This window comes from Candoia aspera, chromosome 11 (assembly GCF_035149785.1).
Source record: "Candoia aspera isolate rCanAsp1 chromosome 11, rCanAsp1.hap2, whole genome shotgun sequence".
Taxonomy (NCBI): Eukaryota; Metazoa; Chordata; class Lepidosauria; order Squamata; family Boidae; genus Candoia; species Candoia aspera.
In genome coordinates, this window is record NC_086163.1 from 21,596,758 (window position 1) to 21,618,325 (window position 21,568).

General features: G+C 39.9%; 1 protein-coding gene across 1 annotated transcript in view; it reads left to right on the forward strand.

Annotated features, from left to right (window-relative positions):
* The window catches only part of CDH13 (cadherin 13), a 489,049-nt gene that overhangs the window by 114,871 nt on the left and 352,610 nt on the right, over positions 1-21,568 (forward strand). The window contains exon 2 of the mRNA XM_063312654.1: positions 1,239-1,350. Within this exon, the coding sequence (XP_063168724.1) occupies positions 1,239-1,350 (112 nt within the window). The remainder of the gene's footprint in view (positions 1-1,238; positions 1,351-21,568) is intronic.

Genomic DNA, 21,568 nt, shown 5'->3' on the forward strand with positions numbered 1-21,568 from the left:
AAATGTATCAGAACTGACCAATACAGTCTTTACTTCAGGAGAGAATACTATAAGAGGCATTGGTGTGACTAAGATTGTTATTCCAGTCTATACATTCTCTATGTTATTAAAAAAGTTTCAAGACCTACTCCAACCAAATGGATTTCACCTTCCTGCCCTTTTACATGCTTCATGCATGTTTCTAATCGCACCACTGTGCAGCTGAGAGTGCTGTAAAAATTAAGCCTTTGGTGTGAGCCAGCAAAGTTGTTCTAATGTTTTTAGTTCCTCCAGTTATTTGCGCTGCAGTGTCTATAACCTCTAGCCCGCCAAGCCAATCATCAGGGATTCTGGAAGATGTCAACCAGAACTTTAACTGCACCAATTCTACACTGACAGGCAACTGCCCTCCAGAGTTTCAGCCATGAATTTCTCTGGCCCTTCATGAAAATCAAATGTTCTTCCATTGAACGACATTGCACAGTACTTGTTCCCACTCAGCTTCATTGGCTAGTGCTGGAGAAAAAGGGAAAGAAATGATAGGGCTGAGTGAGGTACCTCCATTTTGTGCTGCAGAGGTGACCCTGTCTTCTCCATCAAGACATAGTGGTGCATTAGAGGACTAATGTGAAGTTAGGTATCCGAGGAGCTTCACTTTGCTCCTTTGAAGCAAGGGGACCATGTTGCTTTGCAAAGCAGCTTCAGAGGGGTGCTTTGCTTGAAGCATCAACAAACTACCTTTCAAAGCTTTGCAAAGCCTTATGGTGCTAGGTGCTGGCAGCCTATCATGACTAATTTGGGTTATCTTTCTGAGATGTGCATCATCTGCAATTAATCCCATGAACTCAGCTTGGCCTTTTCTGAAAGGTCCCCCCACCCCACCCTGTGCACACCTGTTGTTGTTAAAACTGTATGTCCACAAATTGAAAGTTCATATTCTGGGAAATTAGTGTGGGATCTGAACTCCTCTAACGGTGGCTGACCAAGAAGACATTTCCCCTGCATATTTTGGCCAGTGGAATATCTTCAGAGATACCCATTTGATATAATTTGTCACCTGCCCAGCAGAGGAAATGTCTCTGTCTTTCTTTCTTTCAGTTCATGCGAAATGCATTTTTATGCCCCGAGGCAATACCCTGCAAATTTAAACAGGATGGGACCACTTTTAATCTCCCAAAGGTGGAATCCAACCATTTGCTCAAGCTGGCATCAGAGGTGAACAAGCAGACATGAAAAATCCTCTTTCTTTGTTTTTTCAGGTGCTGCTCCCTGCATTCACAGAAGATTTAGAATGCATTCCTGGATTCCAGCAAAAGGTTTTTCATATTGAACATTTGTCTGCATTCACAGTGGGCCAGCCAATTCTGAATTGTAAGATATCTTTTTTCATCTCTCTCTCTCTCTCTCTCTCTCTCTCTCTTTCTTTCTCTTTCTCTTTCTCTCTCTGTTTTGCTTTCTTGCACACGAAAAATTGTAACAACTGCAGTCTGGGTGTTCCTATCATATCTGGAATGTTTCAACAATTCACTATCCTTGTAACAAGAGCTCCTCTGTGGTTTCTACCTGAATTATATAGTAGAGTGACAGCTTTTTAATTTTTAAGAAACTTTTCCTAATTCTGTATTCATGCAAACATTGACCTGTTCTGTGGCTTCAGCTTTCTGTGTGTATTGAAAAGCGTGTGTACTTCAATCTTTGGCTGCCTTGAATATCAACATGGACTTGGGGAATAAACTTGTGCCCTTCAAGCCGTGGGGTGGCTTGAATTCAATTATCTGTTTCATTCTGGTGGTGCAGAATCATGGCGGAAGATCTTGATTTAGAGTGGGTTGAAATCTGAACATATGCTATTTCTAGTGTGCATTGAACTTTGGAATTTGGCCCCAAATCTTCTCTTTAGAGCTGCAGTGTTTGTAGTATGGACAAAGTGGATAGCCAAAGACTCATTTCAATAAGGCAGGTGTCAAATTAAAATGTTGGCGCTGATGTACTGTGCATTGTGAACTTGGCAGGCAGATGAGTGGAGACCAAATGGTCCATGAAGCCTTAACCCTGCTTTCTGCACTTGTGATGTTTCGTCCAGGTACTAAGGAAATCTGAAAAGGACATTGTGTTTGCTGTTTTGTGAGGGGCTTTCATGGATGAATAAATTCTCAAAGACCAGAAAAGCCTTGGATTTGAGGAGTAGACTTTCTTAACTAGCATGACTTGAAAAACCTTCTCAAGAGGGTCTTGCAACAGAAAGAAGACATCGTTGACAGTGGTTTTCTTTTATTCCCCTAGGTAAACTATGGACTATTAAACATTCTTGAGCCTTAAGTGCTAAAGGGTCTGCGGTCTATTGGAAAAAGCTATGGGTCTGAATTTGTGTCTCTTGTGGTCAACATTTCTGATTCCTAAACTAATCGTTCTCTGTTCTTGAGATGTGTTTAGCAAGCTTTCTGCAACTGTGAGCAGTTGCTAGGGGATGAACTATCTCTCATCTGACATTTTCTCTCTGTATTTCATATACGTCATCTCTAGGACTGAAGCCACAGTGCAAAGCTCACTGAATTTTCTATATTCCCCCGTTGGTGTGATGTAGAGTGCGTATACACTTAAGGATATTGTGGGTTGCAAGTAATACTCCACATATTACATATTACTTGACTTCCCAAAGACAGCTTCCTAATGTGAGTTACAACTTTCCCTGTTTTCTACTGATCTCTGCAAATCCCTTGTTTCCTAAGAGAACAAGTTCTTGGTGTTTGAATATGGCTCATGAAGAATAACACCTTCCGAGTCACACATATTGGAGCCTTCTGCCTGTATTTTATTATACTTGTTTCAGAAAACAAGGTCCCTGCTTTACCAAAATAATGTGTTCCAAAGTGAATTTGTCCTGTCCTCTTCTAAAAAGGCACATTTAGTTTCAAAAAAATGCATCCTTGAAATCCAATATTCCCCAGACCAAGTGTTGGCTGTTATCTTTGGAAAGCAAAATTTCTAAAAAGCATATTATCTAAGTCATGTTTAATTCTGTAGCCCTAAAGCCTGCAAAGGATATCTGATTTCCTTGGAAAGTTTAGGATTTTAATGTCAAAGCCTTAGATCTGCAGTGTTTTGAAACCATAGAAACCACTCAAGAGGGTGCTGAGATGTTTCTATACACTTTTTCTCTTTCTCAGAGAGATTACAAACTTGCAGAGTGGGAAGTGCAAAGGAGAAGCGCTCTAGATGAATTGTCTTCCCAGCCTAGCACTTTTCCATGTGAAGAGTGCCACCAAGGCTTCTAATGAAACCCTGTTTGCATTCTCAAGCAGATCTTAGAAGATTAGATAAGTAGATTTATTGAGCAGGATTAGAAAAATATAGATATGAATAAAATTTCTAACAATACCCAGGAATTCTGCCAGCTATATACTGTATGTTAGTTCCAGTGTTTCAGTCGTGGACCTTTTCCTTCACCTTTTTGAGTCAATATCCATTTAGCTGCTCATTTCCCAGCTTTGCAGTTTTTTGCAATCTGCCTATTTACAAAACAGTCTTCTCTGATATGAGAATCAACAATTCCCACCACAACACTTTCAACCCTTAAAAACCATTTGGACAGAATAATATCTCAATATATGGTTTGAAACTTAGGTTCCAGTTTTTCCAATTTACTATCAAGCTAGTCTTCTGTTATAAGCCAATTTAACAGTTTTGCCTTTCATAGTTTTTTTCAATATTCTGGAGACCTCAAGAGCAAAGATAGGGAATCTCAAAACACTCCAGTTGTTTTTGGATTCCGACATATATCAGTGCCAGGCTGCATGATGGCTCAGAATTATTGTGAGTTGGAGTTCAGCCACATCTTGAAGGCATCAGACCTCAGCTTCCACCCCGAAGGGGGAAATAAATAAATAAAATCAATTAACGTCATGAGAGCATCTTTCAGGTTTTTAATAACCCATCTGTTTGATTGTTAATAGTGTTTTTAGTTTGCCTTTCTCCTTTAGTTTTAGTTTGCTTTTCATTTGCAGTTGGCATGCAAAGAAGCACGGTGTGTTACAATAAAAATGTAAAAGACAATTAAAAAGCAAGGTACATGCTTTTCAATACAATGCTTCGAAATTCCTGGATTTTAAATAAGATTTAATCTGGTATTGAATGTGTGTCTGTGTAGCATTAGCATTCCAGACAGAAGTAGCTATGAAGGCCTCCCTGAAGCTATGCTTGTTGTCTCTCACAGTAGGTGCTGCCCCTGAGGTTCTGCTGAGCTGTGTGTGCTATTGTCTTTATGCAGTCATAACCATGGAACAATTGCCAGTAGTTACTAATGTTTGTTTCTCCTATTCTCTGTTTTCCTGCTTAGCTTGGAAATCAGAATACGGCTGATTCCATCAGTGTCCTCTGAATTCATACTGGTGCTAAGGAAACCCAAGAAAATTATCTGAAATTCACAGCCTGGTGGGTACTTTGGAGATGCTCCTTCAGAATAGGAATAACAAGAGAAAGGACAGTCTAAAAGACCTTAAAAGGAAGAGATGACCATGTTTAGGAAGGAGTAAAAGAAGAATTCACAATAGAAATGCGGTATCTAGTTGAGAGTTCAAATAGGCATTGGTTAAGATTGGATGGTCTGAAAGAAAAGAAATGATGGTGTCAGGAAAGAGACACCACAAGAACCTCAAGAACTCTATTTTATTGTTGCAGGGTATAATAACAGAAGCTTGAAAGAAATTCTCTGTCTCCCCCTTTTACGGTATATGCAACATAATCAAGGTGGGGCAAACTTGACTTTCTTTCTCACACCCTTCCAGGGCTAAGCTGGCATTACCCAAACAGGTGTACCAAGACCACCATCAAGCTCCTCAATAATGTCTTTGGAAAGTCATTATCCCCAGTGTTTGTCTTTTGTCATTGGTCACATCAGAGGACTCTGAAGTTTAAACATCTCTAGCTTGTTGTGCTGATTTTTTTTTCCTTTCTTGCTGTTTTACCAATAGAGAAGGAACCTGCTGTTTCAGCCACATTTGATTATGCAATTTGTGATGACCCAGCAAACTGCACTGGAGTGAAACTGGAACAATAATTAAGGCACAGTTATTGATATTAATTTGAGAGCAAAGGGAGGACAAACTGCTGTTCGTTGCCTCTGTCTAAGAAATGAAATGAGACAGGTACAATCATCATTAGGTGGGAACAAAATGTTCAACGGCAGTGTACTGGCATCCCCAGAATACTGAACTATTGAATCCGATCAGAAGTTGTTGGTCCCACCAAAGATGTTTTGAAGAATGTGGTTGCATGAGGCTCTAGGGGTTCCTTATTTATTTATTTATTATTTATTTATTTACTGTGTTTCATTTATTTCACTCTGTGATTGAAATAACAGTTGCCCTATATTAGGAAGAGAAAATAATTATATCTGCATTTCCACATTTATGAATATTTATCTGAATGGGAAAACAGCTGTCCTCCCTTGTCGATTGATTAACCAAATAGGTTAAGTCCATGCTATAATGATTTGAACCTGATGGGTAGAGTAAGCACTCTGATAAAAAACTAGAACATGGTTCATCGCTGAAGTGCCCCCAAATCTGAGGTTTTTAAGCAGTCTCATCAATATTTTTTTATTGTCTGTTTGACTACCCTGAGCCCTTTTTTTAATGTTGCCATTACTCAAAGACAATGTAATTTAGCAGTTCTATGCAGCCCACCATGATTATGTAAATTAATGGAGCAAATATGCAAAGCAAGTCGAACAGAGATTGCTTTTGTGGTCTTCAGTAAACCATGTACTTTTAATTCTTGGCTGAAAATGAAATAAAAATATCATATTTTGCTGAAGTAAAACTGAGAATCTCTTTCCCCCACCTTGATTATTGAAGATGGTAAGCAGGGCCATGATGCATATTCCGTTGCTCCCGCCAGTAATTAAATGTAGAGAACACAAGGGTTTTTGTTTTCTTTTTTCCTTTTACTTATTTAGCAGTTAGCTGTAAAAGTTGTCTTCATTGTACATGAAACTTGCAAAGGGAAGAAAGCAGACAAAATGAAAAGGCATTTGCATCCCCACCCCCCACAAGCACCTTTATCTCCATTCAGGCTGGGACATAGTCATTCCATCCAGTCAACAAAATTTAAGTGCTTCCTACTGAGAAATTAAAAAACAAAAAATGGGAGAGTGAGGATGGGGTGAGAATAAATATTGCTATGTCTACGTTAGTGATGGAGAAGGCTTGAGTTGCATGACAATTTTTTTTTCATTCTCCAAACCAGGATGGTTCTATTAATGCGACAAGAGTTCAGGGAATACTTGAATCTCTGTTAAATATTGCTGGATTCTTTTTCTAACAACCAAATCAGTGCAGGAATGAAGTACAGTAATGGCCATACAATAAAACGTTGAAACAATCGAGTCTGCTAAAGAGGCAGGGAAAGTCAATTTGGTGTAGGGATTAAAGGTACTGGATTAGAAACTGGGAGTTAATGAGTTCTAGTCCTGCCTTAGGCATGGAAGACATCTGGGTGACCTTGGGCCAGTCTCTCTCAGCCCCAGGAAGAAGGAAAGGGCAAAACACTTCCAAAAATGCTGCCAAGAAAATCGCATGGACGCATCCAGGCAGTTGGCTGGAGTCAAAAGTGACTTGAAGGCACCCTCCACCCCCCACAAAAAAAATATTACATATTAATACTTGGGGTATTAACAAGTCAAAACTAATCCTGTCTTTTGACATTCTTTTGGACTAAGTCAGACAAGAAGCACCACTATGAGTAGTAACTACTGTGAGGTGACATGAACAGAATCTTACAAGACTGAATCAAAATAAATGTGTTTCTCTGAAAGTAACAAAATTCTGCTACATTATGTGTAAGGTTCACCCACAAAATGGTGGCCAACAGCTATTGATATTAGGGGATAATTTTGCTTGTTTTATAGAATGTATTTTATTGGTCAATGACCAAAATAAAGTTTCTGTCTGTCTATGAGACTGAAATTATTTCTCCCCTCCTCTGGAAAACTAGGGAGGGTCCCTTCTGAAATGCTTCCCACATTCTATCTCCTCCTGTGGACTGAGATATCTTTTTACATGCCGGTTGTCCAGTCTGCAACTCTTCCTCCCATCTCCCAAGGTCATTCCCAGGTACCACTACGTGGACAGAGCAGCTGTTGATTTTTCAGTCCAGAAGTACATTTCATGATAGGGGAGTAATATGGAAAAAGGTCTTTTCCAGAATGCTTATGGAGTAGCCTCAGCAAATATGGGAATCATTAGTGCCAAGTGAGAGAGAATTACAACTGAGTCAAGATGGCGTGACCCATTTCTGTATCCCAGCTTTTGACTATGTTACCTTCTTCTCTCCCCCATGAAATTATCCTGCAGTCTTGAGAGAATATCACATGGGAAGAAAAAATAGGGCAGAACAGACAAATATGTGTAACAACAGCTGAAAATGTTGCTGTGCTTAGTTCCACTTGTGTGTGTGTGTGTGTGTGTTTTGCCTCCCAGTTTCTTTCCTCTTTTGTGAATGATGTCTTTATCTTCTGATCAATGTCTCAATAGGCTGTTCTTCTCTCCCTCATTCTCTGTTAGGCAGTTCAGCAGGACTTCATCAAATACATAGGAAAAATCCTTGCAGCCAATTTCTCACTTTTTGACCTGAGCTGAAATCTTTGGCCGTCAGCTAATATCGTTCTTCTCACTTTCATAAAATCACCAAATCTTCATACACAGTATTCTGTTTAGGAGACCAGTGTTTTGAATCATATCCTCTCAAGCTTTTTATGGCTGTTAGTGCAGGGAGATGCAAATCTAGATTGCAAGTCTTCATCCCTTTCTACATTTCAACTAATAATTGGTGGATTTTAAAAATAGATGTTTGAAGTGCATGTTTAAGCAATGTTTACATATCTATTTTATATGTCAATTTGATGAGAGGTGTGAAACCCATCACATATATACCAAGGACTTTGCTTTCATATTTGCAAAAATTGAATTGCTCATACATAGAAAAGAGTTACATCTATCCATTGATTTTCTTTAAATATATCTAAGGTACTTTAAAAGTGAAAATTCTCCTACACGATGCTATGATAACGATCATCACATATTATTACATTACCATAAGTTATAATGACAATAAAAAATTGAAATATTACTGTTTGTTTATCTTTAAAAACACACATGCAATGTGTTGTTAAACGGAATTTGTTTTAAAGACTCCCTTGCAGAAAACAATACTCTGCATTTTTTTCCTATCAAGTCTTATTCACTTGGATGTAAGAATATTTCTTTAAAAGAAAAGAGAAATTTGGGGAAAATTGTCAGGGTGGGAATGTACTGCTCATAAATACATCTTTACTTTTTTTATCAGAGTTCCAACACCATGCTGTTTATTGTTTCTCCCAAATGATAAAGGTCTGTTCTATCAAATATATGGATAGGCATTCAGTTGAAGCCACAGTAATGATGTCATGATTTACATCACGCCAAATGGTGTGATGATGTAAACAATGCAAATTGTGCATGTCAATAAATTTGCATCATTCCACATGCAACGTCACTTGCTCTCTTGGCTCCCAGTAGATACCCATTTACTGATTGATTTGATTTTGGCACTGCCCAGCTCCAGAGTGACTCATGACCATGAGCATTATGGTCCCCAGAGATGCATTTCAGATAAAGCACAAACATTAAATTTAAAAAATAGATAGATGATAGATGATAGATGATACTAGATACTACTATAGATACTAGATACTACTATAGATACTAGATACTATAAGGAGAAATTAATAGCTAACTAATATATCAATAAAAGAACAAATGGTTCTTGTGGCACATCTATAGAGTGTGAAATTTACAAAACGTTTAGTATGAAAGAATCTATTCATCAAAATAAAATGCATGCAGATAGGAAGATGCACAGCACTTTTATAAAAGATGGTAGTGTGTGAAAAGACTTATCTATAACATCAGTATCTTGGAGATAAATTTACATTTTACTTGACAGGTGCCAGCCAGTACCTCTGGATGGGTATGAGCCTCAAACTCGTCGACTAAAATCTAGGAAGAGTTTCATGGCAAGAACAAACACTCTTGAGGGCACACAAGAGCAGAACCGAATTGGAAGATGGAGGAGAGAAATCGCTGACCAAGGAATAGTCCCAGAGGAGAATATGGCTGAGGGATTTGACCTCCTTTATGTCATTTGGAGGACTCTGAATAGGTTGAGGGTTGGAGTGCCTTAGTGTAAGACTAATATGCTCAAGTGGGGGTTGCTGATGGATAATAACATGTTGTGTGAATGTGGAGAGTTACAGAATTTGGCCCACCTGCTGACCTGAAAATGATTGTTTTTGGCCAGTGACAGAGCCAAGAAGGTGGCGTCATACTGGCAGCTTAAGGTTTGATCTGGATACGGAAAAAGAAGAAGGTGCCAGCCATCACTGAGATGGGCAAACTGTGTGCTAACAGTATGCTGACTGGTGAGGCAAATCTTGCCAAGAGGGCTGCTCTGTAGCTAAGCTGGCTATCCTGGGTCCATTGGCTTTCTGGCTTCACCCAGAATGCAAATCCATTATTTGTTTATTTATCTGAAAGATTGATATCCTCCTCACCTGGGAGCTCAAAAGCAGCATGCAGAATAAGTAATCCTTCCTCTAATTTTATCTCCATAACAATAGCCCTTTGAAGGAAGTTGGGCTGAGATAGAGTGACTGGCCAAGTCCAATTAGTGAACTTCCAAGGCTGAGACTGGAATTGAATCTGGGTTCCCCTGGCCCTGTCCAGCTCCATGACCATCATATAATGTTCCTTGTCCAGAAGAAACTGTTATGAGTTAGGTTTAGGTTTGGGATTGGCTTGGAGCATGGAGCCCACCATTGCTGCCTTCTTATGGTATAGCACGTTGGGCAAAGTCAGACAATCATGGTTAATCCTAGTTGAACAAACCATTGCTCAGCACAGTATGTGAATCAACCCAAGTGACTACTTCAGAGTAGATCCTGCAGGATGCTGTTCTGTAGCTTCCAGAACCTCCTCAATCTATATGTTTCAGGAGCACCTCAACAGCCCTTGTTCATGCAGCTTATTATGTGGAAGGAGGATCATGTTACATTAATCAAGTTTTATTTTTAGCATGCCCGAGTTGCAATTTGGGGATTTTTTTTTAAACTGACAATGACTCAAATGCTACACATGAAAAATGAAGGCAATTAAAGAAAAGCATTGGGATGGTGTGTCCTGCATAGTAAGGCAGGAAGTATGTTGCCAGCGATTTAAATATCCAAACAAAGACAGTTGTGACCCTGCCTTGGAAAGCTTTAATTTTGATGTTAATTAATGGCTGGCCCCACCTGTCATTTGCCTGATGGATTGCATTTTCCAACCTTGCAGTTCTTCAGGTTACGGTGGGTGGTTGGGCCTGCTTTGGCTGCCCATCAGCAGCTTCTTGAGTTTGCTGGATATGAATGAAGAATTTCCATCCCTTTGGCTCAGCCTTTCCTAACTGGAAGTAAATTAAATCCTCTACATGAGGATTTATTAACTGATTAATCACAGATGCCAAAAGATGTCTCTGCCACATTCTGACACATAAGATAAAAACTAATACACACTAATATGAAGTGCGAAAAAGAAAAGAAGAAAGAAATCGAAGAGAAAGATAAAAGTGCAAGAAAGGGGAAAAAAAGAAAAGAAAAAGAGAAAAGAAAGAAAAAGGGATATAAAGAAGTGGCTTCCGGTCTTCTTTACAGCAGTTATAAGTACAATTATAAATTTACCTCTTACTCTATCGTTACAACATCGTTCTCTTCTTTCTATAATCTATCCTGTCTAATCATCACATAAATCGTGAGTTCATTTTTTTTCTGTTTCATGCAAAAAGCCCATAAGGGGTTTCCAGTCAGCAATAAACATAGATGTTGTCTTTTCTCTGATCAAAGAAGTCAATTTAGCCATCTCTGCCACATTCTTCCGACAGAGTTGCACTTTCAGTTAGCGTGCCAGTAGGGTCCTCTGAAAGCACCCATTACTAGAGCAACCTGCCTGGGAAAATGCAGATTGAGTAAACAAGGGGAATGCAAAGCTGGCATAGCAAAGCACATTCCCTTATGGCTGCCCATTCGCGCATAACAAATGTTCATAAGACCAAGGCAGAAGCGAAGCTGATCCCTTCTGCTCTGAATGAGATAATAACTTTCCACTGTTCTTCTACCATCCCAAACAGCTTGTTTTATTTACAGTGGGGATCTTCTCTCTTGTAACCAAGGGCCCGAATTTCCACAGGGTCTCGTTGGCTTTGAAACCCAGAGGAGAGAACCTCCCACCCCCAAAACTGGTGGTAAAGTTTCTCTGAAATCTGCAAAAGGGATGCATTATTGAGGAAGCTACAGGCATGTGGTGGCCACAGCCAACTTCCACAAATGTTCAGCAAAACTGATATATTAACTGGGATATATAATGTGGCAGATCTGGCACAATATCCAAGTACCACTATTTAAAAATAACCAAGTGATTGAGCATCTTTAGAAGACAATACCCAAGTAAGGTCACGGTATTCATTCATTCATTCATTCATTCATTCATTCATTCATTCAATTTATATAGCTGTCCATCTCACATATGTGACTCTGGGCAGCTCACACACTTAAAAACAGAAAACAATAAATAGTTGCAAATAAACAACTAAAATGAAAAGCCTTAAAGACCAATTAAAACAGTTAAAACTTAATTAGTGGGAGCATACTGTCAATGCGATGGCTACCAATAAAACCAACTAACAGGCTCCATACCACCACTGGATCCCCAGGCATGTCTTGAGAGCTTTCCAAAAGGCTAGCAGGGCCAGGGCCAGCCTAACCAGTATGACTGGCTCTGATCCTGTATGAAACATGACATATGTCAGTGCTACCCAGAAAGTAGCACTGAGTCCCCCTTTGGGGGAGATGGGCGGTGACAGAAATTTGAAATACAGATAAATAAATAAATAATATTTACAGTAGAGGTTCTCACTGGAGATTTATTTTATGGGATGACTGCTTCAATGCCTGTTTTGATGCCACTTTAATTTTGCTTTTGTCTCTCTTGTTGATTTTAGGCTGCTCGTATTGTAGATTTGTCTTCTTGAATTGATGGGTGTTGTCTGGTCATTAGTGCTTTGTTGCAAATTCATGGGCTGTACGCTGCAGCCAGGTGGTTTTTGAAAGAGCAAGTAGACTTGATTAATATGCATAGGAATGTCAAATCGTAAGGTTAAGGACTGCCCAAGCCATTATAAACCAGCATGAAGAAAAGCAAATTTTAGCATATCTGGCCAATGCTAATTGACACAAGATAGTTTACAAGTTAAAATAGGTACCAAAAAGCAAAATTAATTGAGGCTGTGGGCATTCTCTTTAGTGGCTGATGTTATGAACTCAAAAACTTGAAACTAGTGCCTTTCTTTTGCTTTCCCTAAGGAATCTTGTCTAGTTTTGTCCAAGTGTATTCATTCCATGTGGTGCAACCAGTTTCAACCCGGAACTCATTATTTTTAAATAATTCTTGATGAAACAGAATTGTTAGCTACTTGTTGATCTTGGAAAGGTAGGTTCTAATAGCTTCTAGATGGGTATTTAATCATTCAGAGCAAGTGATTTCTGAAATGGATGCTGAGGGTAATTGCTTGGAAACCCTGCTTGGCCACTGGCAGAATCCAAACCCATCACTTAATGGGTACTTGGCTTAATACAACAGGGCTTTTCTTCCATTCAAATGACCTGCTCCAAGGGAGTTTTTGATGTCATAGAAAAATTAGGGTTTTGAATCTAGTTCTCCTAGAAGAGACTCCTTGTCCAGCTTGTTGTCACTTCTAAGCACAACCAGGTAAAGTCTACAAGACCCTTTTTCCTATAGAAACTTCATGGTTTCACATCTCCAGAAGCCTGGCTGCTGGGCCTTGCATGGTCCACAAAACAAGCTTTTGCGTACGATCAAAGCTGGTGGAGAGTGTGCTTCGTAACCTGCAGGTGTCAAACGGTTGCTTTTCTAGAGGTATGTGTCTGTTATTAAACAGGACCCTGGGGAGAAAATGAATTCGAAGCTCAGCTTTGATCTTTGTGCATATACTTTTAATGTTAACATTTAAAGGACATTTTAGATCAGAGGAGAGCTATTATACTGAACGGGGTGAGAAAATTAATTGGTGGTTCATCTGCAGGACCAAAACTATGTCTAGATGGGAAGCCAGCTGCAAATATTTGCATTTCATAATTTCTAGTGCTGCTGACGGAGCCACCTGCCTTGTGGGGGAGGACAAAACAAAAATCCCCAAAAGCAACTACCCTCACAACTGGTTTCACACATGTAACACTTGCATAGGCACATATTGCCCTGCATTAGCAAATCATTTTATATCTTTCTGTTCCATCTAATGCGTGTTCCCAATTCTTTTATTCGTTTCTGCAAAAATGCTGAATGCTGAATGAACAGGCTTGTCTCCATAACTTGACAATAGCAAGGTAACAATCACAACAACAACAACAACAATTTAACTACCAAAATTAGACTTGCTGTTGTTTATTCGTTTAGTCGCTTCCGACTCTTCGTGACTTCATGGACCAGCCCACGCCAGAGCTTCCTGTCAGTCGTCGACACCCCCAGCTCCCCCAGGGATGAGTCTGTCACCTCTAGAATATCATCCATCCACCTTGCCCTTGGTCGGCCCCTCTTCCTTTTGCCCTCCACTCTCCCCAGCATTATCATCTTCTCCAGGGTGTCCTGTCTTCTCATTATGTGGCCAAAGTACTTCAGTTTTGCCTTTAATACCATTCCCTCAAGTGAGCAGTCTGGCTTTATCTTCTTGCAGTCCAAGGCACTCTCAGGATTCTCCTCCAACACCACAGTTCAAAAGCATCCATCTTCCTTCGCTCAGCCTTCCTTATGGTCCAGCTCTCGCAGCCATATGTTACTACGGGGAACACCATTGCTTTAACTATGCGGACCTTTGTTGTCGGTGTGATGTCTCTGCTCTTAACTATTTTATCGAGATTGGTCATTGCTCTTCTCCCAAGGATTAAGCGTCTTCTGATTTCCTGACTGCAATCAGCATCTGCAGTAATCTTCGCACCTAGAAATACAAAGTCTGTCACTGCTTCTACATTTTCTCCCTCTATTTGCCAATTATCAATCAAGCTGGTTGCCATAATCTTGGTTTTTTTGAGGTTTAGCTGCAAGCCAGCTTTTGCACTTTCTTCTTTTACCTTCATCATAAGGCTCCTCAGTTCCTCTTCGCTTTCAGCCATCAAAGTGGTATCATCTGCATATCTGAGATTGTTAATGTTTCTTCCAGTGATTTTAACTCCAGCCTTGGATTCCTCAAGCCCAGCTTGTCGCATGATGTGTTCTGCATACAAGTTGAATAGGTAGGCTGAGAGTATACAGCCCTGCCATACTCCTTTCCCAATCTTAAACCAGTCCATTGTTCCGTGGTCTGTTCTTACTGTTGCTACTTGGTCGTTATACAGATTCTTCAGGAGGCAGACAAGATGACTTGGTATCCCCATACCACTAAGAACTTGCCACAGTTTGTTATTGTCCACACAGTCAAAGGCTTTAGAATAGTCAATAAAACAGAAATAGATGTTTTTGTGAAACTCCCTGGCTTTTTCCATTATCCAGTGGATATTGGCAATTTGGTCCCACGTTCCTCTGCCTTTTCTAAACCCAGCTTGTACATCTGGCAATTCTCGCTCCATGAATTGCTGAAGTCTACCTTGCAGGATCTTGAGCATTACCTTACTGGCATGTGAAATGAGTGCCACTGTTCGATAGTTTGAACATTCTTTAGTGTTTCCCTTTTTTGGTATGGGGATATAAGTTGATTTTTTCCAATCTGATGGCCATTCTTGTGTTTTCCAAATTTACTGGTATATAGCGTGCATTACCTTGACAGCATCATCTTGCAAGATTTTGAACAGTTCAGCTGGGATGCCATCATCTCCTGCTGCCTTGTTATTAGCAATGCTTCTTAAGGCCGATTCAACTTCACTCTTCAGGATGTCTGGCTCTAGCTCACTGACCACACTGTCAAAGCTATCCCCGATATTGTTATCCTTCCTATAGAAGGTCTTCTGTATATTCTTGCCACCTTTTCTTGATCTCTTCTTCTTCTGTTAGGTCTTTGCCATCTTTGTTTTTGATCATACCCATTTTTGCCTGGAATTTACCTCCAATGTTTCTAATTTTCTGGAAGAGGTCTCTTGTCCTTCCTATTCTATTGTCTTCTTCCACTTCCACGCATTGCTTGTTTAAAAATAATTCCTTATCTCTTCTGGCTAACCTCTGGAATTTTGCATTTAATTGGGCATATCTCCCCCTATCACTGTTGCCTTTTGCTTTCCTTCTTTCTTGGGCTACTTCTAGTGTCTCAGCAGACAGCCATTTTGCCTTCTTGGTTTTCTCTTTCTTTGGGACGTATTTTGTTGCCACCTCCTGAACAATGTTGCGAACTTCTGTCCATAGTTCTTCCGGGACCCTATCTACTAAGTCCAGTCCCTTAAATCTATTCTTCACCTCCACTGCATATTCCTTAGGAATATTAGTGAGCTCATATCTAGCTGATCTGTGGGTCTTCCCTAATCTCTTTAGTCTGATCCTAAATTGTGCAAGGAGAAGTTCCTGATCGGAACTACAGTCAGCTCCAGGTCTTGTTTTTACCGACTGTATAGATGTCTGCCACCTTTGGCTGCAAAGGATGTAGTCAATCTGATTTCGGTGTTGTCCATCTGGTGAAGTCCATGTATAAAGCCGTCTCTTAGGTTGTTGGAAGAGAGTGTTTGTTATGCAGAGTGAGTTGTCTTGGCAAAATTCTATCAGCCTATGTCCTGCTTCGTTTTGTTCTCCCAGGCCATGTTTACCTGTAATTCCAGGTGTCATCTGACTGCCCACCTTAGCATTCCAGTCTCCTGTGATGAAAATAACATCTCTTTTAGGCGTGTTGTCCAGTAGGTGCTGCAGATCCTCATAGAACCGCTCTACTTCAGCTTCTTCAGCATCTGTGGTTGGGCCGTATATTTGGATCACTGTGATGTTAGATGGCTTGCCCTGAATTCGAATTGAGATCATTCTGTCATTTTTTGGATTGTATCCAAGCACTGCTTTAGCCACTTTACTATTAATTAGGAAGGCTACTCCATTTCTTCTGTGGTCCTCTTATCCACAGTAGTAGATCTGGTGGTCATTTGATGTGAAGTGGCCCATTCCAGTCCATTTCAGTTCACTGACGCCCAAATTGTCTATCTTTAATCTTGACCTCTCGCCAATAACCACATCCAATTTGCCCTGGCTCGTAGATCTTACATTCCAGGTTCCAATGGTTGATCCTTAGAACATCGGATTTGCCGTTCACTGCCAGCACTGTCGGCCGCTAGCCGTCCTTTCGGCTTTGAGCTAGCTGCGTCATCACGTCTGGGGCTAGTTGAGCTCATCCTCTGTTCCTCCCCAGTAGCATTTTGACCATCTTCCGACCTGGGGGTCTCATCTTCCGATGGTATACCGACATATCTCTGGTTGTACTGATCCATTTAGTTTTCACGGCAAGAATACTGGGGTGGGTTGCCATTACCTTCCCCAGGGATCACATTTAGTCTGACCTCTCTGTCATGACCTTCCTGTCTTGGGTGATTTGGGGCAATTCAGCTGGCCAGCTTTAGAATTTAGGATTAAAATTCCTGCCTTGTAGATGAAAGGCTTCTGCAGAATTTATACCTGTGTTTAGTCAATGTGAACAGATTTGTAAAATGGGCTTCTTTCCTATATAAATTTGCACGTGCATCAGCAATTTTTCCCATGAGTGCTGCAAGTATCTCGCCCTATCCATCTAGTCCTCATTTTGCATCTGGCTCCAGGTGGTGGATCTTAGACTTAGTGTTCCCAGAAGCTAGTAGTCTTCCCACCCCAACAATAAAATGGTAGCACTATCCTCTAGGTAGTGCTGCAAAGTTTGATTTCCTGACAGCCTTTGGCATAGCCTTCTTTTGTCTGAGAATTATTTAATCACCGTGCAAAAGAATGGGACATAAAAGATTATGCAGCCTCCATTAGCCCCAAGTGAAGGCGTGCTAAGCATAAATAATAAGAATGGTTCTGCCTATCTGCATCAGGTTTTATAATTGTTTGGAGAATGGGGAAATCAAAATATAAAACAAATGTGTCAGCATCATCTGTTACTGTTTTTGTTGGGAGCTTTTTATTTAAGCAAAACATACCCTCTCCAATGTAACCTGTGAGTAAATAAAGGTGATATGTTGGGGAGAACATGCTCTATTAATTCTTGGTTATGAATTTAGTTCACTGAACAGAAGCAAATAGCTTTATTTCAGGTTGTTCTCTGGTGCCAGGGACCAGCCTAGTTTGCCAATCCTGTGAAAGCTTTGGTTGGTGGACATCAGCCAGCTGCTCTTTTCATGCTCTAAATCAATGGCCAACTGCTCACAATTAGGTGTGTCAGGTGCTCGGTGCCCTGCAAAAAAGTTTACACGGAGCCCTGAAAAAAAGTTTACATTAATTATATTTTCGAAAGAGATGTCTGATGGGAATGCGCGCGCACACACACACACACACAGTACATACATACACATACACACACACACAAATCTCCCCCCTTTTTTGTACACAGTCAAAACCTGGAATGTTCTCAATGAGAATAGATGGACAGCTTAAGACCGAGTCCTACCCGAATCGGTTTTGAACCGGCTCATTCTGGTGGTGCCCTGATATCTTCTTCTGAATATTCTCACTCGGTCCGACGGAAAGAAAAGTGACATTTATTTATTTATTTATTTATTTATCAAATTTATCACTGCCCATCTCCCAAAAGGGACTCTGGGCGGTTTACAATAAAAGATAGATAAAAATATAAAACTATAAAACCCTATAATACAGATACAATAAATATAATAAAAACCTCGATGGTTAAAAGTTCTTTATGAAAGTTCTTTATGATTTGCGGGCAGAGCTGGGTCCTTCTAAGGAACTAACCATCCCCAGGAATGGCTACTCTCCCTCCCGCCCCAGGCATAATCGCAGAACCAGGTCTTTAGCTGTTTCCTATAGTCCAGGAGGGAGGGAGCTAATCTCACTTTCGGGGGAAGGATATTCCAAAGGGCGTGTCTTTTCCCCAAAGACATTGCAAAGGAGCACCTTCCTTGGGGTCTGTCAGATGGGAAACATGAAGAGCCAGATGTCTCTGGTGAGAAGTAGGGAAAGGGGGGAAAAATTGCTCTTTCGGTAGCATCTGCTGCTATCTGTCAGCTCAAAGGCATCACCCTGCAAAATTTAAAGCAGTGTGGGAAGAGGCGGTAAAGCAGAACGTCCTTTTATAAGAGAGGAAGACTTTAGAAAAATGAATGATTTTAACACAGAGTAAGTCCATTCACAGGTTTGTTCTCTTCCATTTCCCCATCAGTCCATACCTTTTTAAAGTCAGAAATCTGCACACATAACCTTTAATGCATTTTCTTACAAAATATGCGTTTCAAAACCAACTTTTTCTCAAGCTAAGCATTTCTAATTTTCCCCTTAGCCTGAATGTTTAAATGAACCTTTCTACATTTCTCAAGCAGTTTTGTTCAGCTTGAACAAAAGCGAAGTCCCAATAATAACTGTTCTGATTTGCTTTCAACCCAAAGGTCAGCTCAAGCCACTTAGCTTTGAAGAACATTGGAACCTTTTATGTACTGTACATGGGTGGTGGGCTGGAGGTTTTCAAGCAGAGGCTTGAATGACCATTTATTGAGGATGTTTTATGGTTTAGCTCTAGATATTTTAGTGAAGAATGAGGAAGATGATCTTGGCAGAGATATGCAGGAACCACTACCTAGGAAAAAGTGGTTTCCACTACCTAGGAAAAAGCCTCCCCAATTTACTGTACTGTAAGAAGGAGTACAGCACAATTAGACTTGCAAAGGTCTGCTATTATAGCCAATCTTAATAAAAGTAGGTTTATCCTTCCCATGGAGTGAATTTTCTAGTCTGGCCTATCTGATGCGGCTTTGGATCCCCCAAAAGCAACTTCAACTTTGTGAGTTTCTTTCCAAAGGGCATATAAAAATCTTAGGAAATGGGTTGGTATCTATCTGAGAAAATAACTCTCATTGAAGAAAGAGGATTTAAAAAAAAAGAAAAAAAGAATGAATTCCACTCTACCATTATAATCATAACTGTTCCTGAAACTGAAAAACTATTGCAAGAGATATGATCCTCATAGAACTCATCCTGGAGATCTCTAGATGATTTGGTTTCTATCCTACTGACGTGATTAATATGAAAAAAAAAACATATTTTTTTTCCACAGTGAACTGAATTGAGACTAGGTGGAAGCCTATTTTGATCCCTGTGAAATCAATAGGCTCTTAGATATATTCCACTGGGATATAAGGCAGCTCTAATCCAATCCCATTTCTTGAAAGGATACCTCAGACACATTATGCTCAAGTCTAAGATAATGAACAGCACATCTGTATGCCTAAATTTGTAAGCAGGTTTTACTGATATATTCCCTGTTCTTATCGTATAGTTTTCTTGCAAAGTGTTTTTTCTCTCCATTTTTTTTTCCTTCACAATAATCTCATATTTGATAAAGGGAGATATATTGAGACACATAAAACTTCTTATCATTTCCTGATACCAGTCAAGTGATATATCAAGTTATTATATTCTTCTATTTCACATCATAGGCCTTAGACTAAGACTGCAGACTTACCCAGGAGTAAATGAGTCATACTGAGAAGAACTATTTCGATAGACTATAACACCTCTCCTATTCTCCCTAGGGCTGTCCTGAAATTTCCCAGCCATTTTTGGGTCAAGAACATTTATTTCATTTTCTCAATCTTATAGCAAGACAAACCGACTACTTGGCAGAATTTCCTCTCGCTCCATTTCAGCATTATTTGTAGCATCTGTTGCTTTGCCCCTGCAGTGCCCTGAAACAATGTTAGATATTGGGGATGGTGCAAAATGGTGGCCAAGCCATTTACACAACCATTGCTTGCAGTGGCAGGAAAAACAGCTCCTTAGGGGAGGGAGGGAGATGCATGCTTTTCCCATGTAGAAATGATGATTCCCATCTATGAGAAATTGTTGAATAATTTTTCTTATACCAGGAGCAATAGTGGAAGAAGGCAACTGCCCTCTTGTGTGGTTAGGGAGCTAGGCCTATGCATCTGATTATGCATGGTGTGTTATCAAATGCTGGCCATATTATTTAGGATACTTTCTGCGGAGCTGGTGATGTAGTGATTCAAAAAATGATCTGTGAGCTTAATTCAGACCTCATTTCAGCTACAAATTGACTGGCTGGCTTTAGGCCAGTTTCCATCTTTCCATGTTTAGCTTCTGCAACCATACATTGGGGATAAGATACTGTATTAGTTTCCACCACTTTTCTGAAGTTTACTGATATTTTGCACCTTCAGGATTACAGAATACATTTCTACTTGAGCCCATGTGAAGAAGGACACTTACCTTCCCTCTTCTCCTATCCTCCCAAGGTACAACTATTTAACATTTCTGAAGCATTGTTAAAACAGAAGAGAGCAATCACTTTGATTTACTATTCTTTTTGTGTGAAAATAAATTAAAGTTATAAACAAACCAAGGAGAATAATTTTGGAACTTTATACCTGCCATGAAATTGCAACGTGAATCAGGATTTGTCTCAATGCCAAAATGGTGATAAAAAGGCCCCAAAGATGACAATTTATTGTCCAGTTTAAAGGATAAATGACAAATGCAGTCTGGAGCTAGGTTTAATAGGTTTAATGACACTGTTGTAATTCTGTCTTGGATTTTTGCCCAGAGAACGTGCACTTTTGGAACCTTTTAAATTCTAGTATTAGATTGTAATCTCACTATCATACATCAGTTCCTGTTGCTATCCTGATCCAATCCAAGTGAAGAAATATGGCATGAAGTAGTTCAACCTCATACAGAAAATACAATGAAATCCCAATTTTAAAATGTTAAGCGTTTTTATTTGCCCATGCTTCCTCTCATGTATGGATAAAAGACGTGCAAAAAGGATCAATCTTTGGAGATACTCAGATTTCAGCAGAGGATTCCTTTAAATCTGACAAAATTTCCAACTGTTCCCTGCATACAATGGATAGTTATTCTATACCGTTCCACAAGAAAATTCTGAAATGCCTAACTTTCATGAAGTCATCAGTTGCTACATAGTCTGACACCTGGCTATTCAAGTAACAAAAATATAAAGATTATTTCAGTGTGAGGAACTGCAGAGTTGGACCAGTTGAAGCTTCTCTTGTTTGACCTCATGCCCGAATAAGTAGGGCTGAGACCGCCTTCAAAAGATAGCTTGTATGAATAACTCCTCTGGTTTCTTAAAGGAAATTAGCAGATACATCTTACATTATCAAGAACTGTGGGATACACAGACGGGCTGGACAACTAATGAGGATCAAATGTGTCTTCTGGGAAGGAGGTTTTATAAGCTTTCAAAAAAGAGTCTACAGGCAACACAAGGACTAGTGGAAAATGGTGAATTGCGTGGGCACAAAGGATGAAGTATTCATTCTGTGCCTGCAGAATTCTGAAATATTGTTTGGCTGTTGATC